The sequence below is a fragment of the Danio rerio genome, chromosome 5 (assembly GCF_049306965.1).
Source record: "Danio rerio strain Tuebingen ecotype United States chromosome 5, GRCz12tu, whole genome shotgun sequence".
Lineage (NCBI taxonomy): Eukaryota > Metazoa > Chordata > Actinopteri > Cypriniformes > Danionidae > Danio > Danio rerio.
Window position 1 is genome coordinate 46,294,139 of NC_133180.1, and position 20,249 is coordinate 46,314,387.

General features: G+C 35.2%; 1 protein-coding gene across 6 annotated transcripts in view; it reads left to right on the forward strand.

Moving 5' to 3' along the window:
• adamts3 (ADAM metallopeptidase with thrombospondin type 1 motif, 3) overlaps positions 1-20,249 on the forward strand; it is a 214,814-nt gene that overhangs the window by 123,161 nt on the left and 71,404 nt on the right. For all 6 annotated transcript variants that reach the window (NM_001287096.1, XM_073949700.1, XM_073949701.1 and 3 more), the window contains 5 exon segments: positions 2,659-2,791; positions 8,833-8,946; positions 9,031-9,176; positions 11,159-11,334; positions 17,497-17,630. In NM_001287096.1, the coding sequence (NP_001274025.1) occupies positions 2,659-2,791; positions 8,833-8,946; positions 9,031-9,176; positions 11,159-11,334; positions 17,497-17,630 (703 nt within the window).

The window sequence follows — 20,249 nt, forward strand, 5'->3', positions numbered from 1 at the left end:
TACTGGGGCACTCCGCCCCAGCAAGATGCTGCCCTGGGTGATCTCCCTAATTGCACAGGGGCGATCGTATTGCTTCGTATTGCAACAGTACAGCTTCCCCTACACCTGCGGCCTCATGTATCAACGCTGCGTACGCACAAAAACTTTGCGTACGCCAGGTTTCATGCTCATAATCACTCACGTTTGGATTTACTAACGATGAAATGAACGTGGGAATGTGCGCAGTACGCACATTTTTTGTGCATGTCTGTTTTATTTCCATTGGCGACTCCTAGAGGCAGTTGTGTTAAATTGCACTCTGCAAAGTGTCTGAGCCGTGCAATGGCAGCTGTATGAGACGGGTTCATCTAGCAAGTATATAAGGTTTCCATACCATACAGTTGACCAGCCAAACATTAAAGCACAATTTGCTGCGGTCGCCTGTTTTCCCAATGTAATCTACTGCACGCACATTGCTATAAAGACACTATCTGAAGATGAATTTGCATGCGTGAATCAGAAACATTTCCATTCAATTAATGTGCAAATAAAATATGATGCACAGACTTATTAATGATTCCTGCTTGTCTTTCTCGTGATAAATAGTAGGCAAAATCTGATTTGTAGCAGGGAAAAAAAGAGGAAAGAGTTTACCAGACGCTGGTTTCGAACCGAGTTCATGCTTGAACGTGTCAAAACATGTTGACATGCGTATTACAAGCTGCGCCACTGAGACTGTTAAGGGTACTGCAACATTTTACACTTATAAATCACACTATTTCTTTTTTAATTCACTCAGTGAGATGTTCAGACCCAACTGTGTTAACCGCATCAGCTAAACTCTCCCACTCTATTTTTTTCTTTTTTTGTTAATTCCGGAGAACAAACTTGCAAATAACGGCGCTTTTCTCCGGTCTATCTCCGAAAGGAGCACCTCCAATTCACATTCTGTTCAAAGTTTCCCTTTTTGCTTGATTTTGCCATTGCTTTTTCGTTAGGTTTTGCCAAAGTAGAGTCATTAGCATATTCATACGGGGGAGGAGGCAGGGAGGGGAATTGTGCTCGTGCATGTTGCGCTCAGTTTCACATTCATTCGGATGTACAAAAGAATATGCGTGAGATTCGGCATACGCAGTGTTTCATACATCTGAATTTTTTTTCTGCGTACGCAATGTTTTAGTATGATTTCCACGCAAGTCTTTGTACATGAGGTCCCAGGGGTGTCCAAACTCGGTCCTGGAGGACCGGTGCCCTGCAGATTTTAGCTCCAACTTGCCTCAACACACCTGCAAGGATGTTTCTAGAAAGTCTAGTAAGAGCTTGATTAGCTAGCCCAGGTGTGTCTGATTGAGTTTGGAACTAAACTTCACAGGACACCAGCCCTCCAGGACCGAGTTTGGACACCCCTGCCCTACACTATACTGGAGCATTAGAATCCATACAGACCGCGTAAGGTGAGCACTCCCTGCTGGCCTCACTTGCACATCTTCCAGCAGCAGTTTCCCATATGGTCTCCCATCCATGTACTAACTTATTGCAGCCCTGCTTAACTTCACTGGGTGATCATGTGAGAGCTGATTGAAAAAAAAAAAAAAACATGTCACGGAATCAGAGTTTCAAGTGATTTCAAGTCTCTTTAGAAAAAAAGCCTGACAAAGAAAAAAATCTGTAATTATTGAGATGGCGTGGTCCAACGGCAAACAGCTTCCATCTGAGATTTTTTATGCACAGTATAGTCGGGGCTAAAGGTTCTGGGCTGGATTTCTGTAATAAACCTCTCAATTTGAGGTCATTTATTCATTTTAGCTCTCATTGATTCGTTCAATCATTTCTGAAGACATCCAGTGCCACTTAAGCATTTTTGAATTTATATACCTCTCATAGTCCAGGGTTAATCCAATCATGGTCAAGGACTGATGGGATGGAAATTACCCATGAATCTTGGCAACTTGCTGCAGCAAATATAAATGAGGTGTTGATCAGCTCTTTATGACAGGAAAAAGCCTTTTCACCGTTGTCTATTGAGTTTCAAGTGGTCACTGTTCTCTCTAGCCTCCGAGCTGCATATAATGAATGCTTTTTCCTCTATGCACACAAAACAAATTGATTTGTTTTTGAGAAGGAAATGGGACATGTCTGTGTTTACCAATACAACTGGTTTTTGTGTCATTATCAATAACAACGATTCTGTCATCAACTTTAACATGCACAGTGCTTTGACAAAATGCGGATGATTAAGAGAATCCAGATAGTCTGGTGATGAAAGGCTTTACTTTTACCAGAAATGTTTAAGCAGATCATCACTGACCTCAGTTTAATTGGTAAAATATATCTGTAATAAGTCTTTTTGAAGTTCAAAATCTTTGTAGATTGAAAGTTTGAAAGCACTGTCTTTGTAAGTCCTGGCCTCACTGTAATTTTTATCTTAAACATTTAATGTAAATGCTCAATTTCATGGATATTAAGATAATGCTTCTTTTTTCTTATGAACTCCATTTTAATAATATGAATCATGTGAAACATCTAAAATATTTCAAGTTCCATTTCATTGCACCATACTGTCCATTTTATGCTCACCGTTTGCAGCTGAACTTTAGAAGAGGCTTCGTTCATTAAACATTGCTAATATTGGGTTTAGTTTAACAGCTGTACTAACTATTTTCTGTTTGTTTTTCACAGTTCATATGACTGCCTGCTGGATGACCCTTTCAAACATGACTGGCCGCAGCTCCCTGAACTCCCCGGCATCAATTACTCCATGGATGAGCAGTGCCGTTTCGATTTTGGAGTTGGATACAAAATCTGTACTTCAGTGAGTGTAGCTAGAGGCTATATTCTCCTTTGACAGAACTGATAAATGTCAGTCATTAAACCAAGCCAATCTTAATGTTTAATTTTTTGAATGAATGACTTATTGAGATCTCCTTCAATGGTCTTTAAGCTTGACATATATTTTTTAAATATTTCAATGCCACATTTCCCTTCAGAACGTGTGTATATATATATATATATATATATATATATATATATATATATATATATATATATATATATATATATATATATATATATATATATATATATATATATATAAATATAATTTCTCACTTTTTCACTATACGAACATGTACAGTAAATTTTAAATTTTATTTTAAGGTCAATATTATTAGCCCCCTTTAAGCAAATTTTTTGACTGTCTACAGAACAAACCATCGTTATTGAATTAATTGCCTAAATATTCTAGCTTGCCTAATTAACCTAGTTAATCCTTTAAATATCGCTTTAAGCTAATGAGAATGCGCGAGTGAATGAACATGACCACACGCAATGCTGCAGTACTGTACGGTACAGCACAAAATGGTCTAACACAAGAAAAACATGACCAGCACGTGGAAGTTATGTAACGCAGTGAACATACTGAACTGATATACTTTTTCAGCGCACACACGGAGAAGCAATGGAAATTAAATAGACTAATCATAATTGTCCCTTTCCCAGAGATGGGTTGCAGCTGGAATGGCATCCGCTGCATAAAACATGTGCTGGATAAGTTGGCGGTTCATTCCGCTGTGGTAACACCGGATTAATAAAGGGACTAAGCCAAAAAGAAAATGAATGAATGAATGAATGATCGTCCTATCAAAAGTATCATGAGTTTTTTATAATGGTTTGTTCGCTAAAAACTACATTTTCAAAATGTTGTGGATCAACTAACAGTCTCGATCTAAAAACGTAGCTCTCACAAGCCTCCAACTTAAATGATGCTTTGAATGTTATTTTAGTAGAAGCATAAAAATAAATGCCTTAAAAAAAAAACAATAAAAATTTCACCTCGAGCAAATTAACTTCTGCAACTTTATTTTTCATAATTTCATTTTAGTTCAGTTTCAAACATCAATGTTCTCCTTCAAATGATCATTATGTTTTTTTTTTTTTTTCAAATGGACTGGCCAGAGAATAGAAAAGTTGTTGTTCCCTGCGCCACCTGGTGGATTTTGCATAAAGTACAAAAATGTTTTGTTTTTTTAATGAAAAAGCGGCTTTTGCTGCTGCAGCACAGCACGTGACTGCACGTGTCAAATTGTAGCACTGCGCATGAAGAAATGCGTGTTCTCAATGGTCATATCCGTAAGAGGCATCAGAAAGTTTCTTCTAAAATTAGTATTTTTCGGTAACACTTTAGAATAACTATCCGTTATAACTAGTTAATAGACCATTAATAAACTGTTAGTTAACAAGTTATAAATGACTTGTTAAATAAAAGTTAATAGTTTTTTAATTATTTACAACTGTGCCTTATAGATGGGCAATGGATAACTTACAAGCCGTTAGTTGACAAGTTGTAAATGACTTCTTAACTGTATTTTAATGATTTATAACTATACCTAATAAATTTTTAAGAGATCATGAACAAGCTGTTAGAAAATTACTTAATAAAGACTTGTTAAGAATCAGTTATGGTGTGTATATGTTATCGGGACGTTATTCTAAAGTTGCAGCTATTTTTCATTTATTAATCGTTAGTAAATGAGGAATAGTTGCAACTTTAGAATAATGTTCCAATAACATGCTTAAGCTAATAACTAACACTTAACTATTATATTTACTCACACTTTACAGACGAGAGTTGTTCATCGTTTGTTAACCATCTACTAATACCAATGAATCCTTGTAGAACAGCAAATGGATGGAATAAGTTCAAGCTACAGAAATTTTATGTAATATTTAAAATATAAAATGTTTGTTTCTAAACCTTGTTTCACTTATAGGCTTTTCTGTGTGCTGTGTTTTACCAAAGAAACTCCACAGGTGAAATGTTAAAAGTTGTCTTTAATGTATAGAAACACACATACTGAACCATGACATGGCAGTACAGCAGTATGCAAGAATACAAACCCATGAAGTGCTAAACATGAAAACAAAATAAATAAAAAATTTAAAATTACACCAGTCGTCTAATAAAAAAGTTTCACTGGTGTTATTATAGGGTGAACAACCGATCTGTAAAGTGTGAGTAAATATAATAGTTAAGTGTTAGTTATTAGCTTAAGCATGTTATTAGGACGTTATTCTAGTTGCAACTATTCCTCATTTACTAACAGTTAATAAATGAAGAATAGCTGCAACTTTAGAATAACGTCCCAATAACATATATACACTATTAACTGATACTTAACAAGCCTTTATTAAGTTATTTACTAACAGCTTGTTCATGATCTATTAATAATTTATTAGGTATAGTTATAAATCATTAAAAAACAGTTAAGAAGTCATTTACAACTTGTTAACTAACGGCTTGTAAGTTATCTATTAGCCATCTATAAGGCACAGTTGTAAAAAATGGACAAACTATTAACTTTTGTTTAACAAGTCATTTATAACTTGTTAACTAACAGTTTATTAATGGTCTATTAACTAGTTATAACAGATAGTTATTCTAAAGTGTTACCTATTTTTCTTATAAATAGGTTCAGGGATTTTACTTTTATGGCAAAATAAGTCATTGCTTTTAATATTTAATAACTAAACATAAGAAAGCTTTAGAAAAATGTTCATTGTAGAAGAAAATTCCAGATTTGTGCACCTGAACTCTATATATATTCATTATTGGTATCTGGCCTTTGATTTTCAGTATGTTTTGGCCAATCGCATAACTCATGTTTTGTTATTCCTCCAAATTCTCAACTCTACATACTTTCTAGTGTAAAATGAATGGTTGCTGCAAAGTACAAATCACAGGTACAGTGTCAGGTAAACAAGCCTTACCCCTGATTTATGGCCTGACACTGAGACGCAGCAGATGGCAAGATGTTTGGCATTCTGTCATCAAAGGCTGTAACACTAGTAAACAAGACCAGCATGCTGTGATCCTTCCTCTCAACCTTACTGCCATGCCTAAACAATATGTGGCAAGCTGTGCGTCACAGCCCTGGATAAACTTACATCTTAATCAAATGTTCTATCACTCACTAGTCCTGCTTTAAACAGTTGGCTCTCTGAAGATCTGAAAAAAAAGGCCAGTTTGTCATTGCCGTTGATAGACAACAATTAGATTATAGTAGGCTTGTAAACAAAATGTTTGTTATAAACTATTTGTTGGTTCTCGCATTTGGAGTGTGACATTTTAATTAGCTCTCTGAGGAGAGTCTGGTATAAAAGAAAGTTATTTTGCAGCAATTCTGTTTCATCTGTTATTCTACTAATGTGCAGCTGAATGTTAAATGTTTAATAAGCACATTACTATGAAAAAGCTACATTTGACATGCTTGAAATTCATCAGTTTTTTTCCCTCTTATTTCAAACTCATACCTTATGACTTTCTGTGGAGCGCAAATGAAGAAAAAAAGAGTGAATGTGTGTGTTTTTTTTTTTTTTTGCAATTAGGCCGCCAACTCGAAGTCCTCGAAGCTTCTAAAAGGATGTAAACACTGCAAAAAATGCTTTTTTTATACTTAGATATTTTATCTTGTTTCTAGACAACATGCATGTCTAGGACACAATTCTTAATTTAATTGTTTTTAGATATTTGGACTAAAAATAAGACTAAATATGTATTAAGAAAATCTATTTTTTTTTTTTTTGCAATAAAAAAACATCTTAATACTGTTATGAAAAGTTACAACATAAAAAAAAACAATGCTATAATTCTTTTTAAACTTAAAAAAAAAAAAAGAATCAGTTCATGGTAAAATGCAAATAAATCATTCCCAATAACCAGTCACTTTCATTTAATTTCATGCAAACTTGAATAACATTACAAAGAAAAATCTGGCAATCACAGATTTCATACAATGCAGTGCACAAAAGTAATATAAAGCTCTAAGCCAGCGACAGAGCTAAAGAAAAGTGATATGCTTTAGTTCAGCTGCTTGCCAAGGGGCTTGTTAGGGGCTTTAAATGGAAGTTCATTTTACAGAAACAGTCCTTCCCAACTATGCCTCTAACATAGCGATGTTTCTCCCCTGGGCACATCCGTCCATTTATTAAGCATACGTCTGAGACTTCCTACTTGACATGGCACTGCAAATAAGCAGCACTGTTTTTGGCAAAGCACAGAGCTCAGAGATGAACCTTGTATTTTTAGCTGTCAACCATTAGTTTCGTCTCTGAATCTTGTATTCCAGGCTGTCGTTTTAATTATTTGTTTACATCTTATTTCTTTGTTGTTTTTGGCTTTAAATATATATTCTGCAGCTTCCAGTGTGTTCCCGTTGAAATGTGTGTGTCACATTCTCCCGCTGTGTTTAATGAATAGAGATAGCAGAGAACAGTAGTCCAGCTGTGTATCAACCTCACGTGGACAACATTGTCACTTACAAGATTATGCCTTCTGATTCACATAAATTTTTCATTATTAACCCCCCAAATGTAGTGATAAATAACTGCTACCCATTTGCATTTGAAAATAAACATAATCAGGTTAATTGTGGCCATGAACATTGCATTGTGATGTTCGCATCCATTGTGCTTTATACCTAAAAACAAAGGAAACCACAGCTGACGTGAATTAAATGGCAATTCAGTCATCGTTTATTCACTCTCGAGTCAGCCCAAGCTTTAATGGCTTTTATCTACAGCACCTTGAAAAAGGTTGGTGAGCAAACAGTTTAGGCTTCAAAGTTGATTGGAATCCAAGCTGTTGTCCTATCAACATTATTAATTTTCATTCCAATGAATAAATGAACGAATGAATGAATGAATGAAGGAAGGAAGGAAGGAAGGAAGGAAAGAAGGAAGGAAAGAAGGAAGGAATCAATCAATCAATCAATCAATCAATCAACCCATATATCAACCCATATGTCAACCCATATATCAACCCATAAATCAACCCATCAATCAATCAATCAATCAACCAATCAACCCATATATCAACCCATAAATCAACCCATCAATCAACCCATCAATCAATCAATCAATCAATCAACCAATCAGTCAATCAGTTTTTTAATATGACAACAATTAGGATTGGTACATAGATTGTTTTTTATGCTTTTCTCTTTTTGTCTGCAATACCTTGAAAAAGGTTGTTTGACAGTTTAAGTTTCAAACTTTCAACACAAAATACACTTGAAGTTGATTTGAATCAAAGCTGTTGTCCTATCAACATTATTAATTTTCATTCAAATCAATCAATCAATCAATCAATCAATCTATCTATCTATCTATCTATCTATCTATCTATCTATCTATCTATCTATCTATCTATCTATCTATCTATCTATCTATCTATCTATCTATCTATCTATCTATCTATCTATCTATCTATCTATCTATCTATCTATCTATCAACCTTTATGATGACAACAATTAGGATTGGTATGTAGATTCAGTTTTTGGAAGACTGTCTTATTAAGTCGAATAAATCAACCATAAAATCCAATTCTTTTTAATGCATTTATTTTGTCCAAAATGACTGACGGGAGTGAATTATTGATGCACACTTATTTGTTCTTCCGGACTGAACATAATATGCTGCTTTTGTTGTGCAATCTCAATAAATTCAGATGGCATGGTCTGCTGATAGTAACATGACTAATGTGTTGTTAGAATACACAGAACATTTTCTGGATGTCTAGCAGTGGCACTGGCAACCTCTAGAGGGAAAATTAATTCTCTCTCTCACCCCCCTCTCTTTTTCTCTATCTCTCTCTCTATTTATATATCTGTCTTTTTATTAAATCAGAGCTTGAGCATGTTTCTAAGCGGAAAAAGATTGTCAGGGCTCATCTCTGCTGGATTTTTGCTCAAAATAAGTTCAAAATTCCTTTAAATTTGTCTCGCCATTTAGTTCCCTCCAACACTCGCTTTCAAAATGCCAAGCATCCAACCATTGCCACTTTTCTCTCTCTCCAGTTCCGCACATTTGATCCATGCAAGCAGCTGTGGTGCAGTCATCCAGATAACCCCTACTTCTGCAAGACCAAGAAGGGGCCTCCGTTGGATGGGACCGAATGTGCACCTGGCAAGGTAATTCCGAGTGTCTGCCTGTTGCTGTGCCCGTTCTGTCTGCTTGTTCCCAATTTAAAGCTGTCTCACCCCTTTCCCTCTTAGTGGTGCTATAAAGGTCACTGTATGTGGAAGAATGCCAACCAAGTGAAGCAAGATGGAGCCTGGGGTGCCTGGAGCAAGTATGGCTCCTGTTCTCGCTCCTGTGGGATGGGTGTTCGCTTCAGAACCCGCCAGTGCAACAACCCTGTGTAGGTTATACACTGATTTCACAGTCAGGATTGCTATGAACACTTACTAATAGATACTAGGGATGCTTTGATCGATCTGCATTGGCCGATTGGTACTTGCCGAGCTCATAAACCGATGACAAGTGTTTGTTTATGAATTTACAAGCAGAGCACCCATATACTATACATCAGTAGCTACAACATGCAAGGAGATAAATGATGCGTGGGGTTTGAGCGTCGCTGCATGTCACAGTAGCTAAAATACATACAGATGCAGTGCAAACCCTGTTTATATAGTTTATTGGGGCGACTCATGCAAGTGATGGTCTCTTTGTTGCAACCATTGCATATCAAGTGTTTTGAGATGACACGAGCGGAGTGATCACCCCTTGTCTATTGTCCAACCTTATGATCTCTCCCAGAAGCTCTGACAGTCTCCCACATATTCATAGTGGCTCTGCGACGCTTGCAAATTAGAAAAAATACCCCAGAAATCATGCCGATGAGAGTGAATGAGAAGAGAACAGATTGTGAGAAGAACAGTGATGTTCTAAGCATTACAGTTATTAGATTAAATTAATAAAAGCGTAAAGATATCTTAGGTGCAAATACCCCTCTCTCTCGTAGATGGATCGAGCTGCTGTGAGGTTCTCCGGATAGCAGTCGTTGTGCAGCTGTCAATAGTTGCAAATGAGCAAAATTTGAGAATGGCCTTGCATATGTTGACCTTTTACAAATAAAAATTTAAAGTTCTATGTTTTTGACAATATTGCAAGTTCAATGAAGGCTGGCTGGAAATATTGGGGAAATAATAAAAAAAAACTTAAAAATATATGTATATTTAAGTTGTTATATAGTTCTTGCAATAAACAATAGTTTATACACCTATTTTATGCTTCTGACCATGATTTGTCCACTCTAAATGGTCAAAAGAACTGATCATATGCAACATCCCTAATTTATTCTTATTCTCTTAGTTAAAGAAAAATCTCCACTTCAGTAAGCCTATTATACTTAGAGGAAAATGTGCTTTATGCAATGGCAACTTTATATATAGCTTGAATCATCAGAATCAGTACTCGTTATCAGCTGATCATCATGACAAGAAATCGGTACTCGGTATTGGCTGTAAAAATTCTGATCAGAGCATCTATAGTAGAAACTTTCCATAATCAGATGCAGTAATTATATGGGTGACTGCAATTTCATAGAAATGAAAAGACCAAACTGTCTAGAAATAAAGCATACTGCCATGTGGCATGAGCATTATTGATTGTATCCATTGTGAAGCTTTCAATCACATCTTTTGAGTTCTTCAGTTAGATTATTGTTTCCTTTATCTCAGTGATGTTTCAATAACGGAAATTTCTGAACAAACATAACATCTGATTTTGATTTGCTGAAATATCTAATAGAGATAGAGATTTTTTAAAAGAGTGTAAGGATCTGATTAACTGTTTACACTCCTGAATATTGCTATATCGTGAAACAGAATGTTTTAAATCAGAGCAGCTGCCATCTTTATCATCAGTGCATCATTTTCTTTTCAAATGCAGTAGTTTTTAAACCAGGCAAGCAGATGCTTTTTATTAGTAATCATGATTGAAAAAAGCAAAGAGCTTAGAATTGAGCTTTTTTAATGGTGGATCATTTGTGTGGAAGTTGTGAAAAGTGATATTTGAGGACCTGTTAAACATCATTAGAGTTAAACAGATGCTTGCACTAATAGAAAAATATTGGATGAATGAAAATTAAAAGTCTTGTAATAAAAAGTTGCTAACATTTATGCATTTATTAGCTTGCCTCAGATCTAAATATTTTATTTGCTGAACGACGGCATAGATGTTTTTCTGGTCTGTGTTTGTACCAGGCTTGTTCATTGAAGAGATTTATTTGAACGTTGTTTATATTAACTTTGTTTATTAACTGGTTTTAAGACCGCAGTCATGTGTGTCTGAAGTTATTTGTTAACCTTTCTACAATGATTATCTGTTGTCTGTTAGTCCATCTAATGGAGGCCAGGACTGTCCAGGGGTGAACTATGAGTACCAGCTCTGTAACACAGATGATTGTCCCAAACACTTTGAAGACTTCAGAGCCCAGCAGTGTCAACTTCGCAACTCCCACTTTGAATATCAGAACGCTAAACACCATTGGCTTCCCTATGAACACCCAGATGGTGAGTTTTTTCCTTTTTAGTGCAAAGTGTAACTTTTAAGAAATATTAATTATATTTATGGGTTCTCACATTTGGGGCCATATCTACCAAACATGGCAAATTTACATAAGTGTTCGATTGCAAAACAGCGCAGATGGGCTTGGGAATGTTAACAGATGATTTACAGACAACGCACAAATTTAAGAACAAAATTGTAACATCTGATGTACATATAGACTAATGCAAAAAGTGCAGATACAAATAGCATAGTGACAAAAAAGCAGAGTCAATGCTTACAAGGTGCAAATGATCACATAATCTAGGCCCTTAAACATGTCCATCAGAAAAAACACTCATTCAATAGACACATTATTTTCTCTATTGTTGTTCAAGGGGCCCGTTAGATATGTGCAGTGTTGGGGGTAAGGGGTTATAAGTACCACATGTTACAAAATAATATTACTTTTCAAAGTAACGGATAAAGCAATGCATTACTTAAGTAATTAAGTAATATTGTTTGAGTTGCTTTTTTAAAAAAATGTAGCGCGAGTTACTTTTTACCTTGGGTAACTGGCTTTTACAAAATATATTGAGGAATAAAAATGACCTGAGATGAGATGAGCGAGGTAACAGACAGACGGCTCACACTCATCATCATCATCAGGTCTCTTTTTTCACAGCAGATGAGTCAGTGTACTGTTCAAGTAGCTGAATAGCTCAGGATATTAGATTATTTTGAGTCAGAGGGGGTATCCGGTATGTTAGTAGTTGCAAACCGTTTCACGACAACTCAATTTTCAATTTAATTCAATTTAATGAATTGGTTCAACTGGTTCTTTTAGAAGATACGGTTAAAACAAACAATTAATTCGTGAATCGCCCGTCATCACTACCGACCAGAGGTGGGAGTAAGTAACAAGCAAGTCTCAAGTCATAACCTTCAAGTCTCAAGCAAGTCAAGTCATTTTTTGTCAGACTCAAGTCAAGTCAAGTCACTGCTTATTTCAAGTCACGTCAAGTCGTAGCTTGGTCTAGCAAGTCACATTTAAGTCAACCTAAATATATATATGAGAGAATGAGTGTGCTTATTTCAAAGCCATTAAAATATACTATTAATAAACGAGACCCTAAATGACAAAACCAATCTTATAGTGCACAGGTAAATTTTTTTGGGGGGGAAAAAACTATTGAATTAAAATGATAATTTTTTATTTTATTACAAAAAACATTATTATATTAAAAGTAAAGATCATCTTTCTCGAATACATCTTGTACATTTCAATAACTCCTATAAAAATGTTTTGACTAGTAATATGCATTGCTAAAAATGAACTATAAAGGCAATTGTCAACCTTTAGATTCCAGATAATATATATAGCCCATTTCACACATACGTTACAGGCAGGTTTTAAGATCCATGGTCTGAAATGGTTTCTTGTTTTGCCTAACTTAATTCTTCATTTTTTTAAACTTAACCCTTAACATGTCAAAAACGTAAACGTTAAACTTTAGCATACAAATACAATACTACTAGTGCTTCTCACAGGTTTGAAGTGTACTTGCGGTGGTAGCTGGATAGAAACACACCATTTACCCACATCACAAAAATAGTTACCTATATGTGACTCACAAAATATATTACATTTTTTACAAAAACTTCATTTGTTTTGACAATGTTATACACTGTTTACTTTCAATGGGTTAAAATAAAAAAAAATAAAAAACTTAAAAATGACATCCACTTTCTCTTACCTATTTAGGAGCCATGAGCACCGCTGACAGGTCAAATCTTCATCTCTCTCTCTTTCAAGTTCAAAGCAAACTTGAATGCAAAAGTATTTTAGATATGTATATAAAATAGCCTATGTATTAGCCTATGACATCATCAAATGATAATAGAATTATCATCAAGAATGATAATAGCTGTAAAAACATGTCACTAAATATACACAAGCACTGAGTCAGACAAAATAGTATAAACTTTGATTAGCCGTCGTATTTGTAATCTTTAAACCCATAAAATCTTTGGCGGAGCGCCTTCCATTTTTGGATGGTTGAATAGCAAATGAATCGTTCAAATGAATCGTTTAAATTAATCTAATGAATCATTTAAAGCGGTTCTTCTTAATGAACCGAAACATCCAGTACAGCAAATTCAACTGATTCTTTCGGACCGATCTGAGAACCGATGAGCTGTTAATACTGCGCATGCGTTACTTTCGGTTTTGTTTTGTTTCTAAATGCTTAATATATAACAAACGGTTGTGTATTCAACAAAAACAAGTTTTTTTCGAGTCATTTAACTCCAAGTCCAAGTCAAGTCTCAAGTCATGACTGTCAAGTCCAAGTCAAGTCGAGTCTTTTTTTGGATATTTGTCAAGCAATTCTCAAGTCCTAAATTTTGTGACCTAAGTCTGACTCGAGTCCCCCATCTCTGCTGCAGACAGTCAGAAACTAAAACAATGGCCGGCTGGAGACTTAGGGTGCTTTCACACCGAGACTTTTGTTTTGGAACCTGTCTCGTTTACCCAGTTAGCGTGGTTCGTTTGGCATATGTGAATCCAGCAATCACGCTCGATCTGCACCAAAACAATCGGTCCGAGATCCCCTGAATGAGGTGGTCCCAAGTATATACTATTATTATAAGTATATAATAATAAGTATATAGGTATATAGTATTATGTATAGTATTATGGATATGTAATAGGCATACGGCTATATGAAGAGAGAAGTATAAGTAGGGCGGGAGGTCCAAACATTCCTTGTCTCCTGGAAGTCCTGGGAGTCTCCCGCAAATGTACAAGGACTCCCGGATGCCCGCAAATAAGTGATAATCTATCAGAAATTCGTGTGTCCTCAAATATGTCGCGCACCCTTTTTACCCCTCCCAACCGCCACCCAACCACCCCCACACCTTCCACCTTCATAAAAATGTAGTTAATGTAGTTAAAAAGCAGCTCTAAAAATATAGTTTTATTTTATTGAGGCTTATCTTCTTTATTGTATAAATAAATATATATATTGGCAGACAGTATATTCGTGTTATCAATGGCTGGATCACCTGTCAATTAAACTGACTGCAAACGGTCAATTCATTTCAGACCTTGCAGACATAGCTTGAGATCATTAGGATATGTAATGCATGGAAGCGGGTGATAACGAAAGTTCTCTTTTTTGCAAAATTATGGGTAATGTCCTTTCTACACTGCAAGTACACTCATTTAAATTGATAATACTATGATGACTTATTTTGAACCACTTCATTGTCAGGATTTAAATATTGTGTATAGAATGTTTCTTTTCATTGTTCTTTTTTAAACTGTTATATACAAGCAATATCACACTAGCAGTTGTGCTTTTTTACGTGACTACCATAGCTGTGTTTAGCCCCATTATGTGTTTAGCCAGGCTGTCAAACCATTTATCCTCGCATCCATCCATCCTTTATATTGTATGTCGTGTTTTATTTTTGCTGAAATGCATTTCTTTCCGACCATAATCAATGAAAAAAATATATATATATGTGGGCTGTGTTGTGCCTACTCACTCTGGTTTACGGTTCTTCTCTGTCATTTCTAGTTTATCAAATCACGCATTGAACCGTTGCATTTCTCCGTCTCTTTATTTCTCTCAAAAAATAAATAAATAGATATAGTCTATACTATATTTCTCCCAAGCCTTATTTTAATGGCAACACAGACAAAAGCAGACTCCCTGTGCCATACAGTTACATACAGCACAGATGTGGAAGAGTGGGAACAGCGTGGAGCAAAATCAGCTGAGACAAGCTTAGCAGGGACAAGCTTGCGAGCTGTGTGGGTCCATACAAACAGCACGTAAATGCTTCCTCCCTCCCGGGAAAACCACAGCATAACCATTCCAATTGTGGTCAAGTCTATTTTCTTCAGTGTGTGCAGCTCAAGAAGCTGTCTAGGCCCTTGGAGAACCATCACACACAAGGTGACAAGATGTCATTTGAAAGCCTTTTCCAAACTTACGTCACTTTATGTAATGTTTCTGCCAATTGCTATTTATTTTTGGGTGCATTGTTCTGTTCTGTTTTCGAGTAAGATGAAAATTGTGATTTATGAGTAAAGTGGAATGAAATTTCACAATGCTTAATAATAAGGCCAGTTAGAAATATCACTAATGGTCATCTGTAGATGTACTGTTATGTGTGCACTTTAAAACTGCAGTTTACTGTAGTTATATTATAGAAATGCATCTGTGGGAACTGGTATATCCAAAAGTACTCTTTTTTTTTAAACAGCAAGTTCTGTACAAGTACAATTTGTGCAATTCTACTTTATCACAATAGACACTTTTCAAATTCCCTGGTTTTTCAGCAGCTGAACTCATTATAGTTGGGTAAACTTAGAAAACAGTGAAAGGGAGAAGACCACAAATACCTGACAAAAGTCTTGTCGTTGGTCCAAGTTGTAAGAGCAGCAATTAACTTCTAGTTGATCATTTTGAAAAGTGGCAGAAGATTGATTTTTTTCGATGAATCATCTGTTGAACTGCATCCCAATCATCACAAATACTGCAGAATACCTATTGGAACCCGCATGGACCCAAGATTCTCACAGAAATCAGTCAAGTATGGTGAAGGGAAAATATAGTTATGAGTTACATTCAGTATGAGAGTGTGTGACAGATCAGCAGAGTGGATGGCAACATCAACAGTCTGAGATATCGAGACATTTGTGCTGCCCATTACATTATAAACCACAGACAAATTCTTTAGCAGGAAAGAGCTCCTTCTCATACTTCAGCCTCCACATCAAAGTTCCTGAAAGCAAAGATGGTCAAGGTCAAAGTTAGACCTTACTGTCCAAATTTAATAACTAGAAATAATCAGTGCTTAATTTGTGTATTGCAAGGTCCCAGAACAGATAACAGATTTGAGTAAAGGATGTTACTCGAGGATGTCGGAATGTCACGCACAAAAGTGGAGGGTTTGGAAGTCGCGGAAGAAAGTGAAAGTGAACAGCAGACAGGGGAGGAGGGGAGTCAAGTTATTATTTGTTGTTCCTAAAACTTGGATAGGTCGGTGACAAAACTTCTGTCAGTATAAGAGTATACTGTGTATATATATATTTTTGCTTTCCAGTTTGTTATCACAATGTAGTCTTGACTTTCCTTTTCAAGACAACTTTCCTTTTCATCCTTTTCTAAAAAAGAGAATAAAACAGTGTGACTGATAACAGGAACTAGAAGAGTGAGCAATGACAAATGTACTGTCCCATGTTTTTTTATTTTTATTTTTTTTTGTAATTTTATGGCAACAAGATATAATACAAAAAAAATGCTTTGTAATTGAACATAAATAAAATAAAATAAAAATCGCACACCATCTATGTCTTGTAAAAAGGGTCTATTTGCCAATCATATATAGCAGCCAGAAACAGAATTATGTGTTATTTTTCAGAGAGAAAAGTTACAATTAATGTAAAAAAAAAGCTCTCCCTCACAGATAGTTTTAATGTATAATTGTTAAACTAAGTAACAGCTGTCATGACCCATTCTTTATGAACATTTAAATTAAGAATATATATTTACAGCACTTTCATTTAAAGTTTTTCATTAAGCATTCATTATACGCTCATCATGCAAACCTTGAATTAATTGCAATGTAACTAAAGCATATCTTTCATCTACGCCTTCTACGTCTTTACTCAAAATGAAAACGTTCATGAACTAGCAAGCATTTATTTTAAACTATAAAAAATATATTTAGACAAAGATGAGTCACCATATCACAGTGAAGGACGGGGAAAAAAAACATTTGCGCTTTGTGCATATCTTTTTATTTTACTTGAATACTTTATATTATATTATATTTATTATATTATATTATATTATATTATATTATATTATATTATATTATATTATATTATATTATATTATATTATAATATTTTATATTATATTATATTATATTATATTATATTATATTATATTATATTATATTATATTATATTATATTATATTATATTATATTATGTTATATTATATTATATTATATTATGTACGATCATATATTAATGCTAGTGAATTAATACTATTATAGATTTCTCATAGGCTTAGTTTAATTAAATGTAACTGCACAGACAATATGTGCACAACCTAGTTAGGATATAATTCATGTATAATATGTCTCTATGTTTTTATATGTTTTCAGCTAACAAAAGGTGCCACCTTTATTGCCAGTCAAAAGAGACAGGTGATGTGGCATACATGAAGCAGCTGGTACATGATGGGACAAGGTGCTCATACAAAGACCCGTACAGCATTTGTGTGCGTGGGGAGTGTGTGGTAAGTGTGTTTGATTTACAGTATACAACGCATTTCATTTTATGAATATAAACCACAGCACGTGGTTTGCACGTTCTCCATGCGTTTAGGTTTCCTCCGGGTGCTCCGGTTTTCCCCAGAAGTCCAATAACATGCAGTACAGTTGAATTTGTGCAACCTAATTTGTCCGTAGTGTATGTGTGTAAATGAGTGTTTATGGTTGTTTCCCAGTGATGGGTTGCAGAAGGAAGGGCATCTGGTGTGTAAAACAATTGCTGGATAAGTTGGTGGTTCATTCCGCTGTGATGACCCTGATTAATAAAGGGACAAAGACGAAAAGAAAATGAATGAATAACTGAATGAATGAATGTAGTATTAGTATTCTTTTTCTCTGTAAGACCACAATAATCGAATGGTGTGCAACAAAGTGGCTGATTTGCATAACCATCTCAGCAATATTCAGAATCACTCACTGTGGCAGTACTGTACTTTTTTTTATTGAATGGGTGACTAATAAAATCCTCTACTGTCTGACCTCCAGAATTTGTGTTGTAGGGAAGGAAGAAACCTGAAGATTTTTAGTGTACTTAGCAGTTCAGTGTACATTAGACGGGATGCAAATAGTCTATTTAGTGTAAATAGTGTATATTATTTCAGGGTCATGCTATCTTAGGCTGAGACTCGATTTCAAAATCAGTGTTTCTCTCTTGAATATGTAGAACTAGGTTTGCTAGTACAGTTACAGATGAGAGTGGAAAGTCTAGTAAGAGGTTTGTACTGACAATGTGCAGAATTTACATTGCGCTGCTTAGTAATCTGTATGTTTAGATCATGCATTCATCTGGCTTTCTAAATGAATAAATGAATAGTGGAGAACTTTTATCTCCCTTATACTGTATGTGCTCTCTATTCTCTTCATACCTCCGACTGAAACAATTGCCTCCTGCGAAATGGATTATGGTGTGCTTTTTTGGGAGCATTCTTTTTTCATGTCTCTGATTGTTCAGAAAGACGGAATATATAAGTCAGAAATAATATTATCTAGAAATAATCTCATGCATAATAATGTCATTTATCTCATTCATAATAGTGTGATTGTATTCTCCCAGCTCTTTCTCCTGAATAAATGAGAAGAAACGTTTAGAATCTAATGATGCCACCATACACTCTCCATTCCTGACAGCCAAACAGTACTCCAAATTAACATATTTATTCATATCTTGTGATGTCACTTCACTTCCCTTTCACTTTGTCTCAACATCTAAAAAGTTGGATGACTATATTACCCCCATGCTTAAAAGATTTTCAGATGGGTAACTAGTGGCTGGGATGCACAGGAAAAGAAACCAAAAAGCCACTGTCGCAATGTCCTTACATACTTTTTATTTAGAATCTCCTTACCGCTGCTGGCCACCGCACTCATTTTTGCATGTGTTGTTATTATGACCTGAAGTAGCAAGCGTGTGCACATGGATTTCTTGCCTATTTACAATGAGCTTTGCACTTGTGCTCTCCTTGCATCTCTCGTAACTAAGCGACCATCAAGCATTTTCTTAGAGGGTTACAAGTTTATGGAGAAAAGTAAAAAGCACGGCAGTGTTTGGATGTGCTGTGTTTGTCTCAAGTAATTAGTCAAGTAATGTTATTACTGAAATGTGTTTAATCCATAAAAAGTGTGAAGCAGAATGTTTAGTTCTACTTGACATGAATTGAGGTGTGCTTAAAGAATTTGAAAAGTTGAGATGTTTTCAACTAAGTGTGCCTGGAAATGGCATGCGATTCACATGTGCGCCGCTTGCACAACATGTATGCATCGCTCCCATTTGCGCGTCATGCAAGTCGCGTGCCTCTATTGGAAATTAGAAACTTACACCCTTAGCTTATTGGCATTGCTTCCAAGGCGCGTGCTTAGCGGCAACATTTTAATAAAACAATAGAGCTTTATACTGAAACCTCATACTAAATCTTTTTTTTCAATCAATATTGACAACGGTGTTCGGTCAATAAATATCGATACAGATTTTATCTCCCAGCCCTAGTTTATTACTCGTTAATGCCACATATACCACTGAATGCACTGTTGCATAATTCTTTTAAATACTCACCTCCCATAAAGTATGTGCCCAAAATACAAACTCCTACAATTGCATATGGAGTAAGTGTATGTGCAAATTTTCTTTTTTTTTCTTTTCTTTTTTTTTCCTCTAAATACATTTTGGGTTAACCTGCTACATAGATTTGTACTAACATATTTTCGAAAGATAAACATCTTATTAATTTTTGCATTGATAAAGTAAAATACTAACAGACAATCAAAAAGCCAAAGTAGGCAAACCCATTCCGACATAAACATAAATAGGTGCACTTAAATAAAATTTTTATTAAAATTTACTTGCAAAAATGTATGGTTCAATTAAAAAACTGCCTTGTGAAACGATCTAAAGCAATAAAAGAATTACATCAATTGCAATATTTTTTTTCCAACAATATTGAAAGTAATGAGACATAATACAGTCTCATCAGATGTCACATTCCAGCTGCACCCCATCACTGGGAAACATCCATACACTATTATTCACACACATACACTACAGACAATTTAGCTTACCCAATTCACCTAAAGCACATGCCGTTGGGCTT